The sequence below is a fragment of the Lissotriton helveticus genome, chromosome 1_1 (genome assembly GCF_964261635.1).
Source record: "Lissotriton helveticus chromosome 1_1, aLisHel1.1, whole genome shotgun sequence".
Lineage (NCBI taxonomy): Eukaryota > Metazoa > Chordata > Amphibia > Caudata > Salamandridae > Lissotriton > Lissotriton helveticus.
Genome location: NC_136057.1, coordinates 1441105085 through 1441124713, shown reverse-complemented (window position 1 = coordinate 1441124713; position 19629 = coordinate 1441105085). Strand labels below are relative to the sequence as shown.

The 19629-nt window shown below is 43.6% G+C and overlaps 1 protein-coding gene across 4 annotated transcripts in view; it reads right to left on the bottom strand.

The window, feature by feature from the left end:
* The window catches only part of CC2D1A (coiled-coil and C2 domain containing 1A), a 322722-nt gene that overhangs the window by 35900 nt on the left and 267193 nt on the right, over positions 1–19629 (bottom strand). Inside the window, exon 25 of one of the 4 annotated variants that reach the window (XM_078685572.1) lies at positions 143–7043. The exons of the other annotated variants lie outside the window; for them this stretch is intronic. Coding sequence (XP_078541698.1) covers positions 7019–7043 — 25 coding nt within the window. The 3' untranslated portion in view covers positions 143–7018. Of the gene's footprint in view, positions 1–142; positions 7044–19629 lie in introns of those variants that run through there. 4 annotated transcript variants of the gene reach the window in all.

Here is a 19629-nt window from a genome sequence, read left to right as displayed (position 1 = left end):
TGATAACCCTAACCTCCTGCGGTGGTGCCCCCAGAACAGGCAACAATGCCAACAATCCACTCACTGAAGATGCACAGAAATCCTAGGACTATAATCACTTGTTGACAAAGCAGCTGGACTACGATAAAAGCTTCTGCACAAGGGTTCTTCAAAAATATTTATTATGAATCAGAAATAAATATGTTTATGTATGTACATACATTATTTGTAGCTTCACATGGAAGACATGTTCACCAGTTATACCACATAGTAACAACTAAGTCTTTTTCACCTGATATACTATGAAATAGCTCTCACACATTCAACTTTCGTACGCCAATAAAAAGAGAACTCACACACACACTTAGAAAGCAAATATCTCACTCCTTCAAACAGCCATTGGATTACATCTTCCTTCCTTACAATAGCAGTTATAAAACACCCAGCATTCTGATACACTTGGCAAAAAATAAATGTACACCCAGAAAGTAGAATAGAACAGGTTACTCGTAGTAACTCTTATATGTTAGTTATTTAGACCCCCTGTCTTTCTCCATACTCCCAAGATGTTCTTCCCTGACAGAAAGGCAACAGTGGTATGATTAGTGAGAAACACTTCGGCCATGCTTTTGCATCCCAAACTCCACATCAACCCTCCATGCACCATTCTCTTGCTCTCTACTTCAGGACGGTCTGCGTCGAGGGACTCGAGAAGGGTCTCTGGATCGGTGGAGAAGATTTAAAATGACAGGAGTTATGGTAATGAGTAGCTCATAGCCTCCTCTTTCATAGACCTGGGAAGGATCCCAGTCTTTCATTACTTGAGTTGGCAGAGAAGAGTGCCATCTCTCAAGGTACTGCAGTGTTCAGCCAGAGGTGCTCTTCCATAGAAAGTGACCAACCAAGCACTACCTCGAGAGCAAAGATGTGGAACTAACAAGAAGGAAAGATTGTAGTATAACTGACACTGTCGTGGCCTGAACACAGTCATTGTGGATACCTTTGGAGAGGGACTCTTTGGGCTGAAAATGTTATTTTTAGTATACAATATATAATCCTGTTGAGAAAAAAGTTTTTTTACCATCACTTTTTCTCGATAATGACCGTTATAGGTGTTTCTGGGTGGATCGATTTAGGGCGCTCCATGAAGAGAGCCCTTTAAGCTTCCACAAATAGGATTTAGAAAAAGTTTGGATAAACATTTCCATATAATAGAACTGTAGGAAGTAATAAGAGTGGTTTCTGAGTACTAACGTTACCTTGGTGTAAACAGCAAACCAATTTTCTGCAGAACTAGCTTTCGGAAGAGAGATATAGTAAGGCAAAAGTGCAATGCGCACAATTTCATTAAAATATATGCTTAGATAGCCATGTTATCATACACATATAACATCAATTAAAATAGATCCCATGATGGGAATGCAATCTTTCAAGTTACTAGTTTAACAAGGGAACTGCTGAACGGCTTAGGTTTAAAAGGTATATGGGCTAGTTTAGCTGAAATCAGAGGTTCTGCACATTTTTAGGTCTGATTTTTTTAAAGCTCAGCTGTCTAGAGGATCTGCTTACAATATGCACAGAGTATGTTTTAAATCCACCCTTTCAACCTTCGGTGTTCTAGACCAACTTCTTTCAGCCATTTGCTTGAGACTTTGTCAATCCTGTCTTCGGTTAGCAGAGTGGAGTATTTGTCTCGTACCCATTACTATTGGCTGTTTGAGTATATCCTTCCACTTCCGTGCATGAAAGGCTACTTTATAATGAGAATCCTTCAAAATGGCACTCCTTTCTTGTCCGCCTTCACTGTGCTTGTAAAAACAAGTACAGAAAAAAATTATTGAAACACTTACAGTGTTTGGATTGCCCACAGGGTTGAATATGGTCCAAAACCCGTGGTCTAGCTTTACAAGGTGGCATATTACCTTTCAAGGACCTAGAGTTGATAAGGTTTCAAGGATACATTTGAATCTTTGGGGATTTGGATTGTGTACCTCTTTACAACCCACAATATTACAGAAGAAAAGTGTCCAAGCCATCACGTCTAAATGCTGTTAAAGTAATTTAACAGACTACAGACCATGAACTCAATTAGTCTGGACTTTATGCATGTATTTGCTTTGTCATTTACTTTTTTAGAAACTTAGATCCACATTATTACTTGGGTCAGATACAAGTAGATTTGTGTAAATTAGTGCAAGTGTAGCACATGTGACAAAACGCAAATGAACGAAAAAGCATAAATCAACATTGTGGTTTGACAAGGCAACGAAAAAATTGCAAGCAACAATAAACAACAGTGGTTGTGTATATTAAAAACCAGTCTAGATTTGCAATACAAGAGCAGCAACTGGACAATCTTTAACAGTCAGGTTGTCTAAAGTATTCACAGTGCTGCTACACACGGGGGAAAGCAATTGTGCCTAGTAGTTAAAGTTTTACAACATTTCTACTGAGGCCAACTACATTAAATGCAGGAGTCCCGTGCTGTGTGGTGCCGACGCGTTTCGATTCCCAAAGTAATTTAGGGGATTCTCTTCAGGGCATTGACTGGATTATCTGGTAATGAGAGAGGCATAAATCCCCAGGGTACGGTCCTCAGAGACACTTTTGGGTCCTGCAGATCAAAAGAAACAAGACACTACAGAATACTTTTCAATGGACTCCAAGCCCAGATATGGTGGGAATCTCAATAGTTTTTCCACTGGCCTTAACATTAGGCGAGATGTAAAAGCATGTGGCTCTGAGCCCAAACAACCATATGAGTGCAGGAATCTATGAGACCCAAGGTACTCTCAAACAACAGGCAATGGAAGTCTACAGTCCTTTTGCCTATACTTCTGGACAGAAGTAATATAGAACAATTCACAAGGGTAATAGTATATAAAAATGCTGCTCTCTCCTCCATCTCAACCGCTATTTAGATGCTAGGCAGATGTAATGTGTAGACATGGTAACTGAACACATTTAAAAATCCCTCCCCAGTTGTCCAAGTCTTTGAGATAGCCGCTGTGTGGCTATGAGTTGCTGATCTCACTATACTGACATACCCACAAGAGGTATGATTGTGAGAGCAACAGTTGGGAGGCATTCCTTACTAAAGCTATGCATGTTGACTTGGGAAACACAGGAGGAACTCGTAACAAAGCCAAGTCCTTTAATTACAACCAATGACTTATCTGGCCAGTCCTAAACTGGAACAGTTTTAGATAAAAATCTTTCTCATCCGCCCCTCTGGTGGTCGTGCATAACATTCACAATATGCTTTTGCTGCTTCTTTTATGAGCATTCCATATTCGATAACTAGCTGGCTTGCCGTATTAAATCCTTGCCCCGACACCTGGGAGATTACAAATTTGAATTCCAGCAAGGCCAAAAAAGTCTACAAATGTTCAGAGATTTATAAACTGAGTACATTTAAATTTAGAATAGCAACATTTGTTATTTACAATGAGAAATGACACAACTGAAATATTTAGCACTTTACTGAAAGATTTTGTCATTTTATAAGACCAGACCACAGTCACAAGTCCTCAAGCAGAGTGGCTGGACCTCTTTATTTGTGAAAGAGCTTAAGAAGGAAAAATAACCATACTGCTACAATCTTTGCAACTGCCACACTCTCTGAGGAGATTTGTTAGTATGAATCAATTGGGGTATGGGATCTGATTGCCTTTGAGAGCAATATCAGAGAGTCCGTATTTGCTGTCAATATTGGACCCTTGGGAGTAGAAACCGTCTATGTGACCTGAAAGGTCGCCCTTTACTATAGTCTTCAATACAGGTTTGTGTATCTGTATTAATATCAAAACAGTAAGGAATCAGAAAGATCGAGTAGCTGGGATTCAGTATTGATCCTTTCTAGCCAACTGCCTCCACCCGCAGGTGTCAGGAAATCTCTACAACAAGGCGTGTTTTGAGCTGTTTTAAGAGAGGTCAGCTCCACAACAACTAATGCAATTGGCATTAAACTCGAACCTTGGATGAGTCCATATCAGGCACTCTTATTACCCTTGTGGTGGATCTGTGAAACTGGCAGTAACCCCTCTAAAATGTTCACCGCCTGAACTTCTTACCAGTGCCTACCGAAGGATGCCATTGGATGCAGTGCCTAATGTGAGCAGATGCTTGCTAGAGCGGAGTACTGGTACCCATTTTACAGCTACAGGACTTAATTGTAGGTTTTGCATCCACAATTTCTCTGGCTTTTGCAGTGGCCATAGAGTTACTAACTGTGAGTGACCCATATACATTTTTGTTTTAAGAATGGCATTGCTAACAGTAGGAGGCAGTGATATCAGCACAACACATGGCCTCTTCCACATCTGCCACACTCTTACGGAGAGAATCCGGCTTGCCTCCAATTGGCTGATTTGAGGAAGGGAAACCCAGGACATAATATTCTTTCCTGCATGCCTTCCATTAAATAATTCAGTGATGCAGATGATGGCCTGCCAATGTTGCGATCAGATTTAGATTTTTAAATCCCAGCAAATACAAATAGGAGGTCTCACGTTGACACATGGCACACAGGTAACCAATCCAGACATTGTTTTCTAGCAATGAGTCCCTTAAATATTAGCCACAGGACACAACACACATTATGCGGTAGGCTACGCCTCAGGTATCAAATAGGTGCCTGGGTTAGATTCTAGGATCTTTGCAAGGGCAGGCAGCACCTGTGTTCCTAAAAGACATTTCTTTGAAGCATAAAAAGTTAGAAAGTTTGGAGAGGAATCAAGTGGGCAGAAGCAGAACATGGATACGCCAAAAGTGATTTTGCAACACTGTGCACATCATTAAGTACTCCTCAGTGAGCAGGAACCGTGTTTTGGGGAGCAAAAACAAGTGCTCGGGAGAGAAGCTGCACAGGCACTAGGGGAAATTTAACTCGCGTGCAGGACAGCACTGGATTCCTTTTTAACAGGGCGGAGGGGGCTTCAGTCCCTTTAACTGTATTGAAGAACATCTCAAGCATATGGAAGGAGGAACATCTAAGTTAAAATGGAGCAAAATAAAATAAAAACCTTAGACTCTGTAATAAAAATCGTTCACACTCATGCAATAAATGAAAGATGATTTTGTTACCACAAGCAGCAATAAATAATAATGACACACATACTGATAACAAGAATCACACTCTCACGTAGGTCTAGCAGTCGACAATTCTATTCAACCCAACAATCACTGCTTAAATCCCCAACACAAGGGAAGAGTATAACCCTAACTCATTCACCCCTGAAGTCAAAGGCATCTAACAATAGAAAAATATATATTTTACACCATCACAAACTCTGTAATAAAAACAAAGGCCTACCTTCAATTAAAAAAATATGCATTGCATACAACAAGTGATAGAAAAAAACATACTGGGGAATCAAGCTGCCACCCTCAGTTTGGCACAGTTTCTTCATTTACATCTAGACGCTGTGGTGCAAGAGACTGGAATGAAATGTGCTATTTTGCCCTGTGTAGCGGTCAACTTACTGGTCCTTTAGGGGTTGTCAAACAGCCAGACTAGCACCAACTCTGATAAGTAGCAAGAGGTGACCTGGGATTACTTGTGCCCAAGAGCCTTCAGCGTGGCCTGGTTTCATGGTTGTTATCGCTGTGCCTTGCAGAAACATTACTGTAAATGTCACCCGCTTTGTGTGAATGCAGTGTAGTCTCGATGCTAACCAGAGATGCTGTGACACACCATTTAAACTCCATGAACAACTGACATAGAAGGCACTGGCTGCCCCTCAATTTCAGGGCATTATGCTCGCACCTGCTCCTCACAGTCCCTTTATGTGCAGGGTTTGACAGAATATGTAGCCCATTTTGTGTACATTTGAGTGCTTGGCACAAACTGAGCTTCTTGGCCCACAGAACCGTGGGTGTGTAAGAACACTAAAGAGAGATATCATTATTTTGGTGCTTTGGCTAGTACTGGATAACACCACCAGTGGGAAGCCTGAAGGCGGCCTGGCTAACATAATGGTGTGTGCACAAGTGTAATGGCGACAATGTTTTGTGACAGCGAAAGAAAATGAGCCCTAGCCCTGCACCATGGGAAGGAACTGTTTTAACAGCAGGGTGGTATGTAGTTATAAAACTCCTGAACCTTACCTCAGGCAACAAAGAAAATTAGACCATGGAAAGGTGGACAACTTGCAAACAGGAGGAAAGGGAAGCACCACCACCTTATGGTCTGAGGAGAGATGTTCACAGACTGAGAGCATGCGACTGAAGCGTCGGAGAGTGGTTGTATTGCCAGGCTTGCTATGTCAAAACCATTCATGTCAGATGATGTTCTGCCAACACTAACCTGGCACCATATCACAGCATTATCTCATTAAGCAACACTTCAAAGGGCAGGACTTTGTCCATGCTGTGTCTTGTCCATTGAGGTCTAAGAACTAGCAACTATATTCAGAGGCACTTTGACAAGGTTAAGATGAAAAAGACACCTGAATGCAAAAAACGTCTGCCAGCACATACTTGGCAGACACAGACAGGGGAGAAAATAAAGATAACTTTGGTAATTCATAGAAGCTCATTTTAGAGACATGACGCACACACATACACATACATTTTCTGAACCACAACTGCAGTATCACAAAGCAGCAGCAATAACCAACAGCAAGTCCCACTGGACTTAAGCACGAGTTCAGATTGACAGAGACAGGGAAAAAGGGCATCAGTAAGGGTGCTACAGTAAAAGTACTGCAGTAGACAGGTGGACAAATAAGAGTAATCTCAGTACAAGCGCAGAGAGACTGACAGCACTATGGCGTTCAGCCATACAGACCTCAGCCAGACACAATGGGACAACACTCAGACTCTGACACAAGTAAAGACAGACAGACAGAAAAACATCATGGGACATGGGTATACGAGAATCGACTATTTCCTGGGAAGAGAAGAATCGACTATTTCCTTTCAGAACATTTCCGATCTGGATGCTTCAAAGCCTGGAGAGATCCAAATTAATTTCAAGTTTGAGCCAATCAGAATGGATGCCACAATCTGGGAGAACGCCCACTCAGAACAGGCCTTGCTATACCACCAAGCAGATCAGGGATCTGAAAGGAAATTAAAAAGAAAGCAGAAGTGGTAAAGAGCAGGGAGGGAGGCTGTAAGCAAACAAGCCAGATTGCAGCACCCCAAAATAGCCTACAAACAAGTTAGGTCTACACTGTGAAACAACAGCATACAAAACACACTACTAGAACATCTAATGCTATGTCTGCACATCTGTTGCTTTGCCGCCTGCTTGGTTCTTCTGCGAGTTAAGTGGGCACCTTCCGTAGAAAACTGAAGGAAAACAACCTGTGTACAGAGATTCCTACAACCATAGGGTTCCAAGCACAGCAATGGCTAAGAGCTACGAACGTCTCCGTCATTCCAGATGCCACCAAAGTAGACTAACTTACTTCTTCTATTGCCCATGTTTTGGACTCATTTCGTTAGTGACTCTTGCGTCTCCCTATTTCTTATTCACTTGAATTTCGGCCAAAATTACCACAGCTAAACAGAGAAGCTTGTGAGATGCTAAGGGATGCAAATTACAAGACCGATCAACTTCAGCAAGCAAACGCCATTTTGCGCCAAAAGTTGACGCGAGGGCAGTGTCTACTGCCAATGCATCACCTACTACCAAATTGCTGTTACCATGCAGATGTGGCATAACAGGGCTGGCCATTAAAGTAAAGTGACCTGGCTTTACATAGAATTCTAGTACAAAATGAAACCAGGTGCAATCTAAGAGAAAAAGAATATCACATATTTCCAAGTGTAATATAGGTAATTTCAGTGACAATACGTAATGTAGGCATCTTACCCGTAGGCAGTTATTTGCACATAGAGATTTGTTATGAAGTGTGTGTCTTGAGTACAAATCTTAGGCAAGAAACCACTCGCAATGCTCCATGGTATGATACATTGGTGTCGCAGTAACATGGCATTTTATGGTGAGTGCAGCTAATGACAGTCAGCATTTGACTCTTAGTTGATATGGAGTTATGCAATTTACTCCTGTTTGCACAGTGTGGGCCTTGATGGGATCCTACTGGTTTCAAGCATTATCCTAAGCTAAATATACACAGCTCGTGGTGAGATTTGACTGGCAGACAGACATCATTGCTGGTTACCTCCAGGACTGCTTAATCTTAGGCCACCATTTTGTCCCATTTACACAATACAGTGCTTTGCATTTTCACGACCACTACTAGACTTTTACTACATCTGCGACTTAAAGTGAGAGAAAGTCAGGAGAGAGATGTTTTCCAGCTGTCTGTCCCATTCAGTTTATCCTCCCCGACTCTCTGCTTCAATTACTCTCCTACTTTCTTCCTCAATGTCTTACTTCCTTTTAGACTCATTCCCCAGGTCTCTGTACTTTAATTACCTTCTCAGGCTTTCCTGTTCTCTTTCTCAGTTTCTTCTTTCCTTTCATACATTTCCATCTAGCCTCTCACCACCCCTACTGGTAGCTACTGTCTTTACAGGGGCATTCTCCTCATTCCTTGAGCCAACTAATGCCCCCCCTCCGCCGCCCAGTTAAGAGGCTGTATTAAGAGACACAGCTGTCAACTGCCTAGGTTTCACGCTTGAAGCTAAAAATTGCACAATCTTTGCAAAAGTGGGTCTATAAATCTTGTTCAAGCACATGAACGTGCTTAATGTGAAAACTTAAGAAACAGTAGGAATATGTGCTGAGAGTCAACACAACCAAATACCACGTTAGGAAAACAGCAGTTTTTATTTTTTTTCCAGCAACACCCTCAGGCAATGACTTTTCCATTTTGCAGTCACGCATGATTAAAAAAATATGTTTCGTTGCAGCACAACAATGCAAGAAATATTTCATAGCAAGCGATGAATTTGGCAATAGATTTGTGCAGGTATGCAGCGTTTCAACTAACAATTTCCTGTATTTTAAACTTTACTGGCTGCAGTACGAATAGAACTCTCAAATACAGTGAAAAATTGCACCGAATAGAGGGCCCTTTCTTTAAATAGACCCTCGACTTGCTTTCTTCATCTACCACACATTTTCTAACACCTGCTGAAGTGTGCATATCTCACCAACTCCCTCACCAGCAAACTAACAAATATTAAAAACAAGAAACATCTCCAGTCATTCACAAACTTTCTTTCATACAAAGGCCCTTACCCCCAACAGCAATGCACCTTCACACACCAGGAGCCCCACCAACAACAGGACAAGTGTCCCACTTCCTGGTCACCAGCGTACATGTCCCCTAACAACAGGCAATTTTCCACTCCTACTTCCTGGTCACCGGCGCAGATGCACACAGTTGTTCTGAATACTACTGCCCCACAATGGTTCCCCTCTGAAAGCAAATAAGGGCTACCTTTAAAGTCTACAATTAAGACATATGGTGAGCCCCACTCTCTGTCTCAGATTGCCTTTTTAAAACATCTATGTTGAACTTTGAGGGTCTTGATAAGGTCCTTTGGATTTCTGCATTATCCAACAATAATGATACACCACTAGAATTACTAAGACTTGATCAGCACACAGACATTATTGTTGGTCACCTCTAACCCTGCTTAAGCTTAATCCTCCACTGGATGGACTGTAACTTAAGTAAAACATTTAGGTTCACTTTTAGATCAGTACCTTGTTCTGGAAAACCAAGCAAATACAATAAGTAAATCATGGTTTTTCAGCTCTGGACCATGAGATCCCGACATTCAATCCTAAACACATTCAAGAAACTGTGGTTGGGGCCTGTGTTCATGCATGCCTCCACTTCGGTAAGTCCTTGTACCAGCAGCGGCTCCCCTGCTAAGGCGGAGGAGCGTCACTCCCCATGCCAGCAGCAACAGCTCCAATTCTTGAAAAAAAAACGATAATAAAGCAGGTTAATTATCGTTTTCTTTTTATTTCCTGCCCCAGTCTTGGGGGTGAAGTATAATCCATGATCTTCCTTGAGGAAGAGTGGTAGGTACACTGCTATCAGTGCGCATGTGGGTTGGGCCTCCTGTTTTAGGATGACCAAACGAACATGCACACTGAGCTGTCTCCAACCTGAGCTGAGTTGCTGGGTTTCGAAGATAGTAGGCACAGTCTCCCAGTCTCTCTGGGAACGCAAATCGAGGGCGCTCAGGCCAATCCGGATGCAGCTCTCAAGCTGCGCACCAAGCAGTCTCTGGTGTAGGCTAAATATTTCTGAAGAAAACTTCACCATATAAAATGATTCTTGTTGAAAGCTCCTTTTCAGCATCTTTATCCCTGTACCATTTGAGGATGTCCTCGAGAGATATAACTGCATTATAAAGAAACTGCATTTCAGTGTTGTGTTTCTCACTATTAACGTTTTTCCAGCCTATAAAACAAATTTCCAAACCAGTAGCATCCTACTTTACTTTGCCAAGTGAAAGCAATTTTAGCTACTCAGGACAACAGATTCTGAATTTACTGGAAGCGTGAGTTTACGGGAGGAATTGAATGAGATGGAGAGCATGTCAGAGAGTGTGAGAATAGAGACAGCTGTCAACAAGAGACGCACCAACAATTTTCAATATGTGAGATATCGAGATCCCACATGCTTTAGATATCAAGTTCCCAACCTGGAGGTGGCTGCATAAAGGGACTTGTGGGAATGGAGGGATGGGGAGAATAAATCTCTTTAAAAAAGTTCATCCTGTAGTCAGGAGATGAGTGCACGAATGGGGGAAAGGGCAAGGTGTTGTCCATGAAGACACCAATCTATTAGCTTTAGGCAAATTCCTTCTTGGATCTTCTTTTGGGCAGCCCACATGAGCCATATGTTGGCAGTTATAATTGCCAATAACTAAAGTGATGAACCACCAATCACAAAGGTGCAGCACTACAGGCTCTTATGCATGACAGTGTGTAGAAAAATAGGATAGAGATACTGATGGGTGAAGTGAATAAATGGCAATATGGAAAACATTTCACTGAATCACCTCCTCTAGATACAGTAAATGGAGTAATTCTGTGGCACCGTACTAGGTAGCCATTCTGTGTACAGTAGCTAATGAACAAGTTACTTACCTTTGGTAACGCCTTATCTGGTAGAGACATGATTTAGCAGCAGATTCCTAACCTTTGAATTTTCCAGGCATTGGACTGGACCAGGAAGATTTTTCTTCGAGCAATACCACTGTGCGTCGGTGGGCCTTATGTGATGTCATCGACATAGTCTGCGCCACAGGGACATCTGCGTCACCTATATAGGCATCACCTTTGCGGGCTGATGTCAGTTACTTTCACAACTTTCCATGCCAGATGCGCGGGGCAATAAAGTGCACTGACAATGGTGTGTTTTAACAAGTAAGGCCCTAAAAGGGATCAGCTCTGACCCTAGAAGCCTCTCCACAGTGCAGGGAGGGGTGGTGGAGGTGGGAGAGGGGGTCGGTAAGGTATCTGAGGCTGGATCATGTCTCTTACAGATAAGGCACTACCGAAGGCAAGTAACTTGTTCATCTGATAGAGACATCTAGCTGCAAATTCCTTACCTTTGAATAGATACCCAAGCAGTACCATACCCGGAGGAGGGACTGCGGACAAGTTTACACCAGAAAATCCTGCAGGACAGAGCGGCCAAAGAGGCCGTCTCTACGGTCTTGACTTATGAGGAACTAATGCTTGGTAAACAAGTGCAGGGATGCCCATGTTGCTGCCTGATAAATGTCCAGGACTGGAACTCCACATTGCAACTTTGTGGTATAGCTCAGGTAGAATGAACTCTTCAGCCTTCAGAAGGCTGTTTCTTTGCCAGAGCATAGCAACTCTTGATGCAGAGGACAAATCTTTGTGATATAGTCCTCTCCTGCATCATGTGACTGTGAGAAGTTAGCCTGGCATATGATGTCCACTAGTTCTGGTGGGCACCTGGCACCAGTCTAATCGACACTTATTGATGGTGTTTGTAAAGTCAGCCTTATAGAAAGCTATCCTAGGGGTAGCAATGGCGAGCAGTCTTCAGGCTAAGACATCCGAGAGTGAATTAAGCAAGTTGTTTTACCAATTATAATCTCTTGAGTACCAAATGAAAGTACACCACGCAAGGTATATATCAAATATATATGTAATTCCTCAGCTAGAGCGGTTGTTAGCACTGCACGAGAGCGTCCCAAATTATGTTGAAGGCGCTAAAATTTTAGAAATCCACAAAGAATTAATGACGGCTTTGGCGGGCAGTTTTTATAAACCCTCCAAGCAGAGCCAACGGCAGCCACGGGACTCCAATCCCTGGTATAATCAGTCATGTAGGAGGGCGAAAACTACTATCCGCTCTCAAAACAGGCAGTAGGACTTCCATTATGATTGCAAGGAAGGCCTATAAGGATCTCCTGTTCCATGCAAAATCTGAATGGGAAACCGAGAGATGGTACGCAATCAAACAGGCATTAATTGCGAAAGATGCCCGAACCTTTTGGAATCTGGTCCACACTGGGAAGGTAGAGGGCAAGTCTAAGATAGACCCTAATATCGCTGAGGAAGCCTGGTGTGCTTACTTTAGAGCTCTTTACTCTAGTCCCGCTTCCCTAAACAATGATTTATCAAGTTTTCCCTTGAGGATGGATCCAAGTTGGCACCCTCCTTTATTTTCCTTGCCGGAAGTGACACTAGCGGTACTAGCACTGAAATCTAATAAGGCCCCGGGGTTGGATAGGATTCCCGGTGATCTCTACAGAGATGAGTTGAAGATATGGGTTCCTTACTTGACTGTCCTATTTAACGCCATCTTGGACGGACAAGAACTCCCTAGCACTTGGCTGGGGGCCGAAATCATCCCGGTTTACAAAAAGGGCTCTCCGCTGGCACCATCAAATTATAGGCCAATTAGCCTTATCGATGTTACCCAAAAAATCTATGCCAGACTTCTTTTACAACGCCTACAGGATTGGATGACAGAGAACAATATTCTCTCCCACCTGCAACCAGGGTTTAGAGCCAAAACATCGACTATTGACCAACTATTACGGCTCAAGGTACTTTACTGGAAGCATGTGGTCCTGGAAGGGGGCAGCCTGTACCTTACGTTTGTGGACCTCAAATCCGCCTTTGATATGGTGGATAGGAACCAACTGTGGAGTATACTAACCAATATGGGGATTCCTTCTTACCTGTGCCATCAATTTAAAAGACTCCACGAAGGAACCTTTGCGAAGGTACGCTATGGTAAATCTGGTCAGCTGACAAGAGCATTCCCAATCGAGAAGGGAGTCAGGCAGGGGTGTGTACTTGCCCCTACCCTATTTTCTCTCTTTTTAAACGGCCTTGTAGATGATTTGACTAGCGCAAATAATATTGATGCCCCCAATTTAGCTGGCGGTAAATTTCCTGCACTAATATTTGCGGACGACACCCTGCTGCTTTCAAAAACACCAATGGGGATGCAGCGGGTGTTAGACCAATTTACCGAATTCTGCAAGAAAAGGAATTTGGTGATTAACATAGACAAAACAAAGTACATGGTGTTTAATGCCAGCACAATTAATTGCCCTCACCCGAAAATGGATGGACGACCCCTGGAGAGGGTAAATAACTTTGTCTACCTAGGTCTGACACTGAATGACAAAATGGGGTGGGACACCCAAATGTCTAGGGCTAATTTAGGGCTCTCACAGTCCGCGGGGGGAATTGCGTGCACAAACTAGTGAGTGCACCGCTAGAAATATATAAGGTTCAAGCCAGATCTTCCACTGTCTATGGGGCGGAACTCTGGGGGCACCGACCAGCAAGCGAGATCAGTGTAACTGAGAACAACTTCATCAGACAGTTGCTTTCTCTACCGAAAAATACACCGTTAATTCCACTAAGGCTGGACCTAAACTTGAGGCCAATTGCAGAAGCAATTGCCTCTCGTCCACTTCTTTATTGGCGAAGATTGTGGAGTGTCCCGGAGCTTGAGAGCTATAGAGAAGAACTGAAGATCGTGATGGCCTGTCCCGGTGCAGGCAGGATACAGTGGCTATCATTCATAAGGGGCCAGGCGTCCAGGATTGGCATGGAGAACCTGTGGTCCAATCCGGAGGCCGCATGCCAAGTTACCTCGAGGCAAACCCTGGCTGAAACCATAAAACATCATAACCTACAGGAAGTTCTCCAATTAGCCATGCCCTCCAGTTTTACCGATAGCTTTTTAGATCTCAAGAATGTTTACAGCTTTGAGAAGGAATTAGATATGATTGAACCGGTTCTAGCAAAGAAATTGTATTTACAGTTCAGATACGGCACACTGCCTCTGCACTCATACACAGACAAATGGAAAGAGGGTCCAGCTCGCCCCTGCCCAGGTTGTGAGGACCCTAACGAGACCTTAATGCATGTGATCTTGTTTTGTCCCGCCTACTCCAACAGTAGAAAGAAATGGATTGTACAGCTATGTGTGAACCTGGGAGTTAGGAATTATCTAGAGTTTTTTAGAATTTTAAAATCCGATACTAATGCACTAATAGTTACAGCTATTGCTAAATTCCTGTTTTCTATGTGGTTAATAAGACGGAGAATGTTTCGGAAGCAACAAAGTTCCCTGGGTTGTTGTTAGATAACCGTCCCAGGAAAACTTTGGGCTTCTATTGTATTTTAACTTTTTAATCGGTGCATACATAAATTATTGTCTTAAGTATTTTAACGGGACTCCACAACCATATGGAAACCTATGGACTGTGTATATGAAATAGGATGTAACATGTGTATTATTTTATTGCTTCAAACGTGCTTTCTTTCTTTGTTGTACTTTTATGGTTCATAAACAAACCGAAATAAAGTTTAGAATGAATGAATATATGTATTTATTCTAAACACAACCCCACTGGACTCTTTATGAGGTCAGAGGTAAAAGTACAATACAAGGAACTTAATTAGCATACGATAAGTTGCACGGTATACGCTTTGCCCTAGGGGCCTCACAAACCATATACTGAAATAGTGGTATAAGAACCACGTGAGAAATAGAAAGCAGGCCTAGGGCCTGTGGAATCGCTGGGGCTACTCAGAACAACCAAGGGTTAGGATGTAGTAGGCCCATGGGAGACGCGTGCAGTGTCTAAACACAGCCGCGGGTTACCATTGACTTTCTATAGGACACAAAAAAGTTACAAATTTACAATTTAAGGACACTGCTATATGAACTACGATGGAGCCCTTTTAGACTTAGACACTAGGAGGGCCAATACCCTCGAGACTACCAGAGTACTCATGTTACCTCACCCACGGAAGCCGGGTGCATAGGTCTCTTTTGGTGTCGGGTTTCGTCGTCGATTTCAATGGAGATCAGCAAAGAAGTGCTGCAAGCGACCAGAGGAAAAGTGTCCGGGTGGATCCAAAGGTGGATCGAAGATCTGAAGAACCTGAAAGCAGAGGAGACAGAGTCTGGGCCACTAGCCAGTGACCAGGGCGGCAATAAAAAGATGCCACCGGATGTCGGGTGATTTCAGGTGAAAAGGTGAAGTTTTTCTCTTCAGCCACGAGGACCAGGAGGCGTCGACCATGACCAGGAGCTGGATTCGAGCTGTCCCACGAAGGATCTAGTTGACTGCGTTGTCGGTATCCGGATTGGACCCAACAAGGCTTGGCAAACGCAACCCACGCAGGATGTCGAGATTGGCTTCGGCGCAGAACAGCAAGGTCTGTGAAACTTATCCTTTGCAGGGAAGTTGGAGCAAGCCTGGAGCAACCAGGAAAGCAAGTTGAAACAAAGGATTGTCTTCCAGGGGGCTCACTAGCCAACGGACTAGGAACCGCGAAGACGCGTTGAGCGGAAATGCACAAAGCGGGCCCACGCGCCACTTGTGGAGTGTGGGGCTTCGAGCTTCGGTGCAAAAGGTGCTCGGATCTGGGGCTTCAAGCACCCAATGCACAACTTCGGGATACCTCGGGAAGTCGGTGCAGGTAGCAAAATGCAGGATGTCCAGGAGTTCCGGTCCCACGTCTCTCGTGTCCGCCACGGGTCACAGCTTTGCTGTGAGCGAAGGTCGCAGTCAGAGATGTCTGGAAGTCCGCGTCCTGTGTTGCAGATTCTTCGGGATCCGGCGGGAGCCTCGAAAATGCAGACCGGCAAATATGCTGTTGGTGCCTGTTTGAACAGGGTGGTTTCTGTATACGCAAGGGGACCCGAAAGAGGCTGAGGACCACGGGTATCAATATTACTTCAAAAGACAAAGGTCCTAAGCATTTGTTTAACAATAGAAAATAAATGAAATATAGACCGTGTTAGGTTACTATATAATTCCAATGTCCAGCCGGACATGGAGTTTTATTCTTATTATGTTCAAGAGATGAAATAAAAAATGCACGAACAAAAACATTTACAGTATTGCACAGTCCTGTACCTTACAGCAAAGGGGACGTGCGGGGATAAAGATTAACAAACATAGTTTACACAAACAACAATTACAGGCAAAGACTGAGCGTTGTGGCCACTTGTATTCAGTGACAAAGATACATCAAGTATAGCCAGAAATAGTGGTCACAAAGGTTAGACACAATGGTTACTTGTGGCACTATTAGAGAAAGTCGACGTTTCGATCCCTTGCTCAAAAATAAATTGGGATCATCATCAGGACTAGAAATTAACATATGCCTGGTGTATTTAATTACGGCCTGTTGAGTGAAAAAACAGGGAAACAAAAAGGAAAGTGACCGATAAGAATCACAAGAAACATGAAGGAATTAAAATCTGACAGCTAGTAGATATGATATTAAAAGCACACTTCAGTCGATTTCAGACGATAAAGATTGTGGAATGAAAAGTGAAGTAAGGGTGGTTGTGCCTGTGACACATTCGTGCCAAGGAGTGTTTTTGGAGAACCATACATTTCGTAATCGTAATGAATGCCCATGCTCAAAAACCTATTAAGGTCTAAGGTACTGTGGTGGATATATAAACACATTCGAGTTACATGTTACTCCGTTATCCGATCCTGTGTTGGACATATAACATTCAATTTACATGTTTAATCTGTTATCCGTTCCTGTCCATAGGGATCTGAGTAAGTGCCTAGACAGAAGTGGTGGCCACTGAAAAAGTGCGCAATTCGTGACATAAAACGGCACGGTGCGGTGTTGGTGCTCATCCTAATTAGCATAAGCTGATTTCAACCCACTGGCTCGGCGCGAGTGAAAGCGTGACGACCAGTCTGGTGTGTCTTAGTTAGAATGTCGGGTGAATCTTAAAAGTGACTATCTGGAATGAAGTAGGTTGATTGAGGGAGGGCTTACCAGGGGCCACGGTCCATAACAGGCACATGCCTATGTAGGTGAGGATTATAGCAGCAACCCGTCTGAGCAGGGAAGATTCTGACCGCTGTGAATGAACAAGGGGTTGAAATGAGGTAACCCTAATCAATTGGGCAGAACCTAGTAAGTTCCGAATGGGAATCATGGCGCCTACCTCATTGGTCTGAGAAGGCAGCGTGTGGCCCCTAGCCAGGGGAGACCAGCCGGTCGTTGGGGTCCCTGGGAGGGCTGCCAAGTGAATACCTCGTGGTCGAGGGTTTGAGAGGGAGGATCCGCTGCAGAGTAAGGAGAAGCGCTGTTTAAGTGGGACCTCTTATAGCGGGGATGGGGGATTTTGGGCATGGCCCCGGCGGTGTCAGCGTCTTACCTAGATTACGGTGGGGATGGTATCAATGCAACGGTGTGCTCATGGCGAAGTCCAGCAGCGATGTGCTTTTCACTATACAGCGCGATGGCCGGAACTGAATGTGGGAGGCGAGGAGCCCGGTTAAGTGCAACCTCGCGCTCGCCATTTTGGGAATGAGTCAGCGAGTAGGAGAAAGAGAGGGCGGACTGGGGGCGGTTGCTGGGAAGTGCGGCTGCCATCTTTGTGTGAGTATTTGAGCGGATGTCTGGCGATTGAATGTGTGACCCCGTGCCTTCGTAAGTCACAAGGTATAATACATTATAGCCATATGTACAACGGAGCCCTATTGAGTGAAAATGAATATAAGAAGGTCTCGCGGGTTGCTATTAAAACCAGTGCGCAAGTGAGTGAGAGTGATAAGTGACATAATAAAGCCATATTTATAGTGAAACCATATTTACAATAAATGGGGAAGGAAAATTAGAACATGGAAATTCACTTTTTGCAAGTTACAGTACAGATGTGATTACACAATCAGGGAGCAAAGTGAAGCCATTTGGGACAGGGAGTTTTCAAGGCAGTGTCATAATAACGTGGTCCAACGATAAACCTCATCGAACACCACTAATTCAATCCCACCACTGACACATTATGCACCATGGATGTAGAGTCACTCTATACCAATATTCCTCAGACAGCTGCCCTATTGGTAATACAGAAAATACTTGACTCTCGCCCACGTCCGCCCAGGTCCCTACCCTGTTCATTCTTCAAGTCCTTGAAGTCTGCCTGACCAGAAACTTCTTCATCTTTGAAAATGTCTATTACCAACAAATTAAGGGTACCTCCATGGGTGCTATTTTTGCCCCAAACTTAGCTATCCTATTCATGGACCAATTAGAAACAGGTTCTATTCTTACCCATACAAACCCATTTTACCCAGGCATCTGTCTCTGGCGCAGATATATTGATGACATTTTCATCATCTGGAGACAGGATACCAACACACTACATCAATTCCTCCATTGGTTAAACAATAATTGCTCTGGCTTATCTTTCACCATCACCACTGACAAATCGGCCATAGCCTTCCTTGACCTAACGATTTTCCACTCTGAGGGTGAGTTGCTTACACGTCTCTATAGAAAACCAACCGAGCGCAACACGCTCCTGAGCTATGCAAGCAACCATCCTCGAGCCCTAAGGGACTCACTCCCCTATTCGCAATTTTTGAGGATTAGACGGAACTGTTCTTCAAAAGAGGACTATTTCAGAGAAGCATCCATTCTCTCTTGTAAGCTAAAAGATCGAGGCTATCCTAAAAGAATTGTTCGGAATGCTTCCAAACGTGCATGGTATTGCCCCCGCGATGTCTTGCTGATCCCCAAACCTAAAAACGAACTTGAACGAATTGCTTGCGTAACCACTTTCTCTCCAGTGTCGAACAAAATACGCAAATTGATATTGCATCACTGGCCAATAATCAATGCAGGTTCCCTTAAGATAGAGAGACCATTGTTTGCCTTTCGTAAAAGTAAGAATCTGAAAGACCATCTAGTCAGAGCAGCCTTGCCCACTCCCCCTTCCCACACAACATTAGATTCGGTCTGGGGACTCACTCCCATTGTAGGACATGCAAAATGTGGTGGATGTAACGTGTGTGAGTTCACTATTGAAGGGAAAACTTCACCTTCAATAACATCACAGTGAATTGTCGCACCTTTTCTAATTGTAACACATGTAATGTGATTTATCTAATACACTGTCCATGCATGAAACTGTACATAGGCCAAACGACCCAGAAAGCCAAAACAAGAATCGGACAACACAGAAGCCGCATCAGATGTAAAACACTGAATGCACCACTGGTGGACCATTTCACCGCTGCTAACCACAGTGAAGACGACATTCGCTGGACAATTTTGAAAGTTCTCAAACTGCCGCAAAGAGGAGGCAACATGGCTCAATTGCTAAACCGAGAAGAGCTAAAGACAATAATACTTTTTGACACAATTCGAACTGGCCTCAACAGAAGTGAGGATTTTACCACGTTATTATGACACTGCTTTGAAAACTCCCT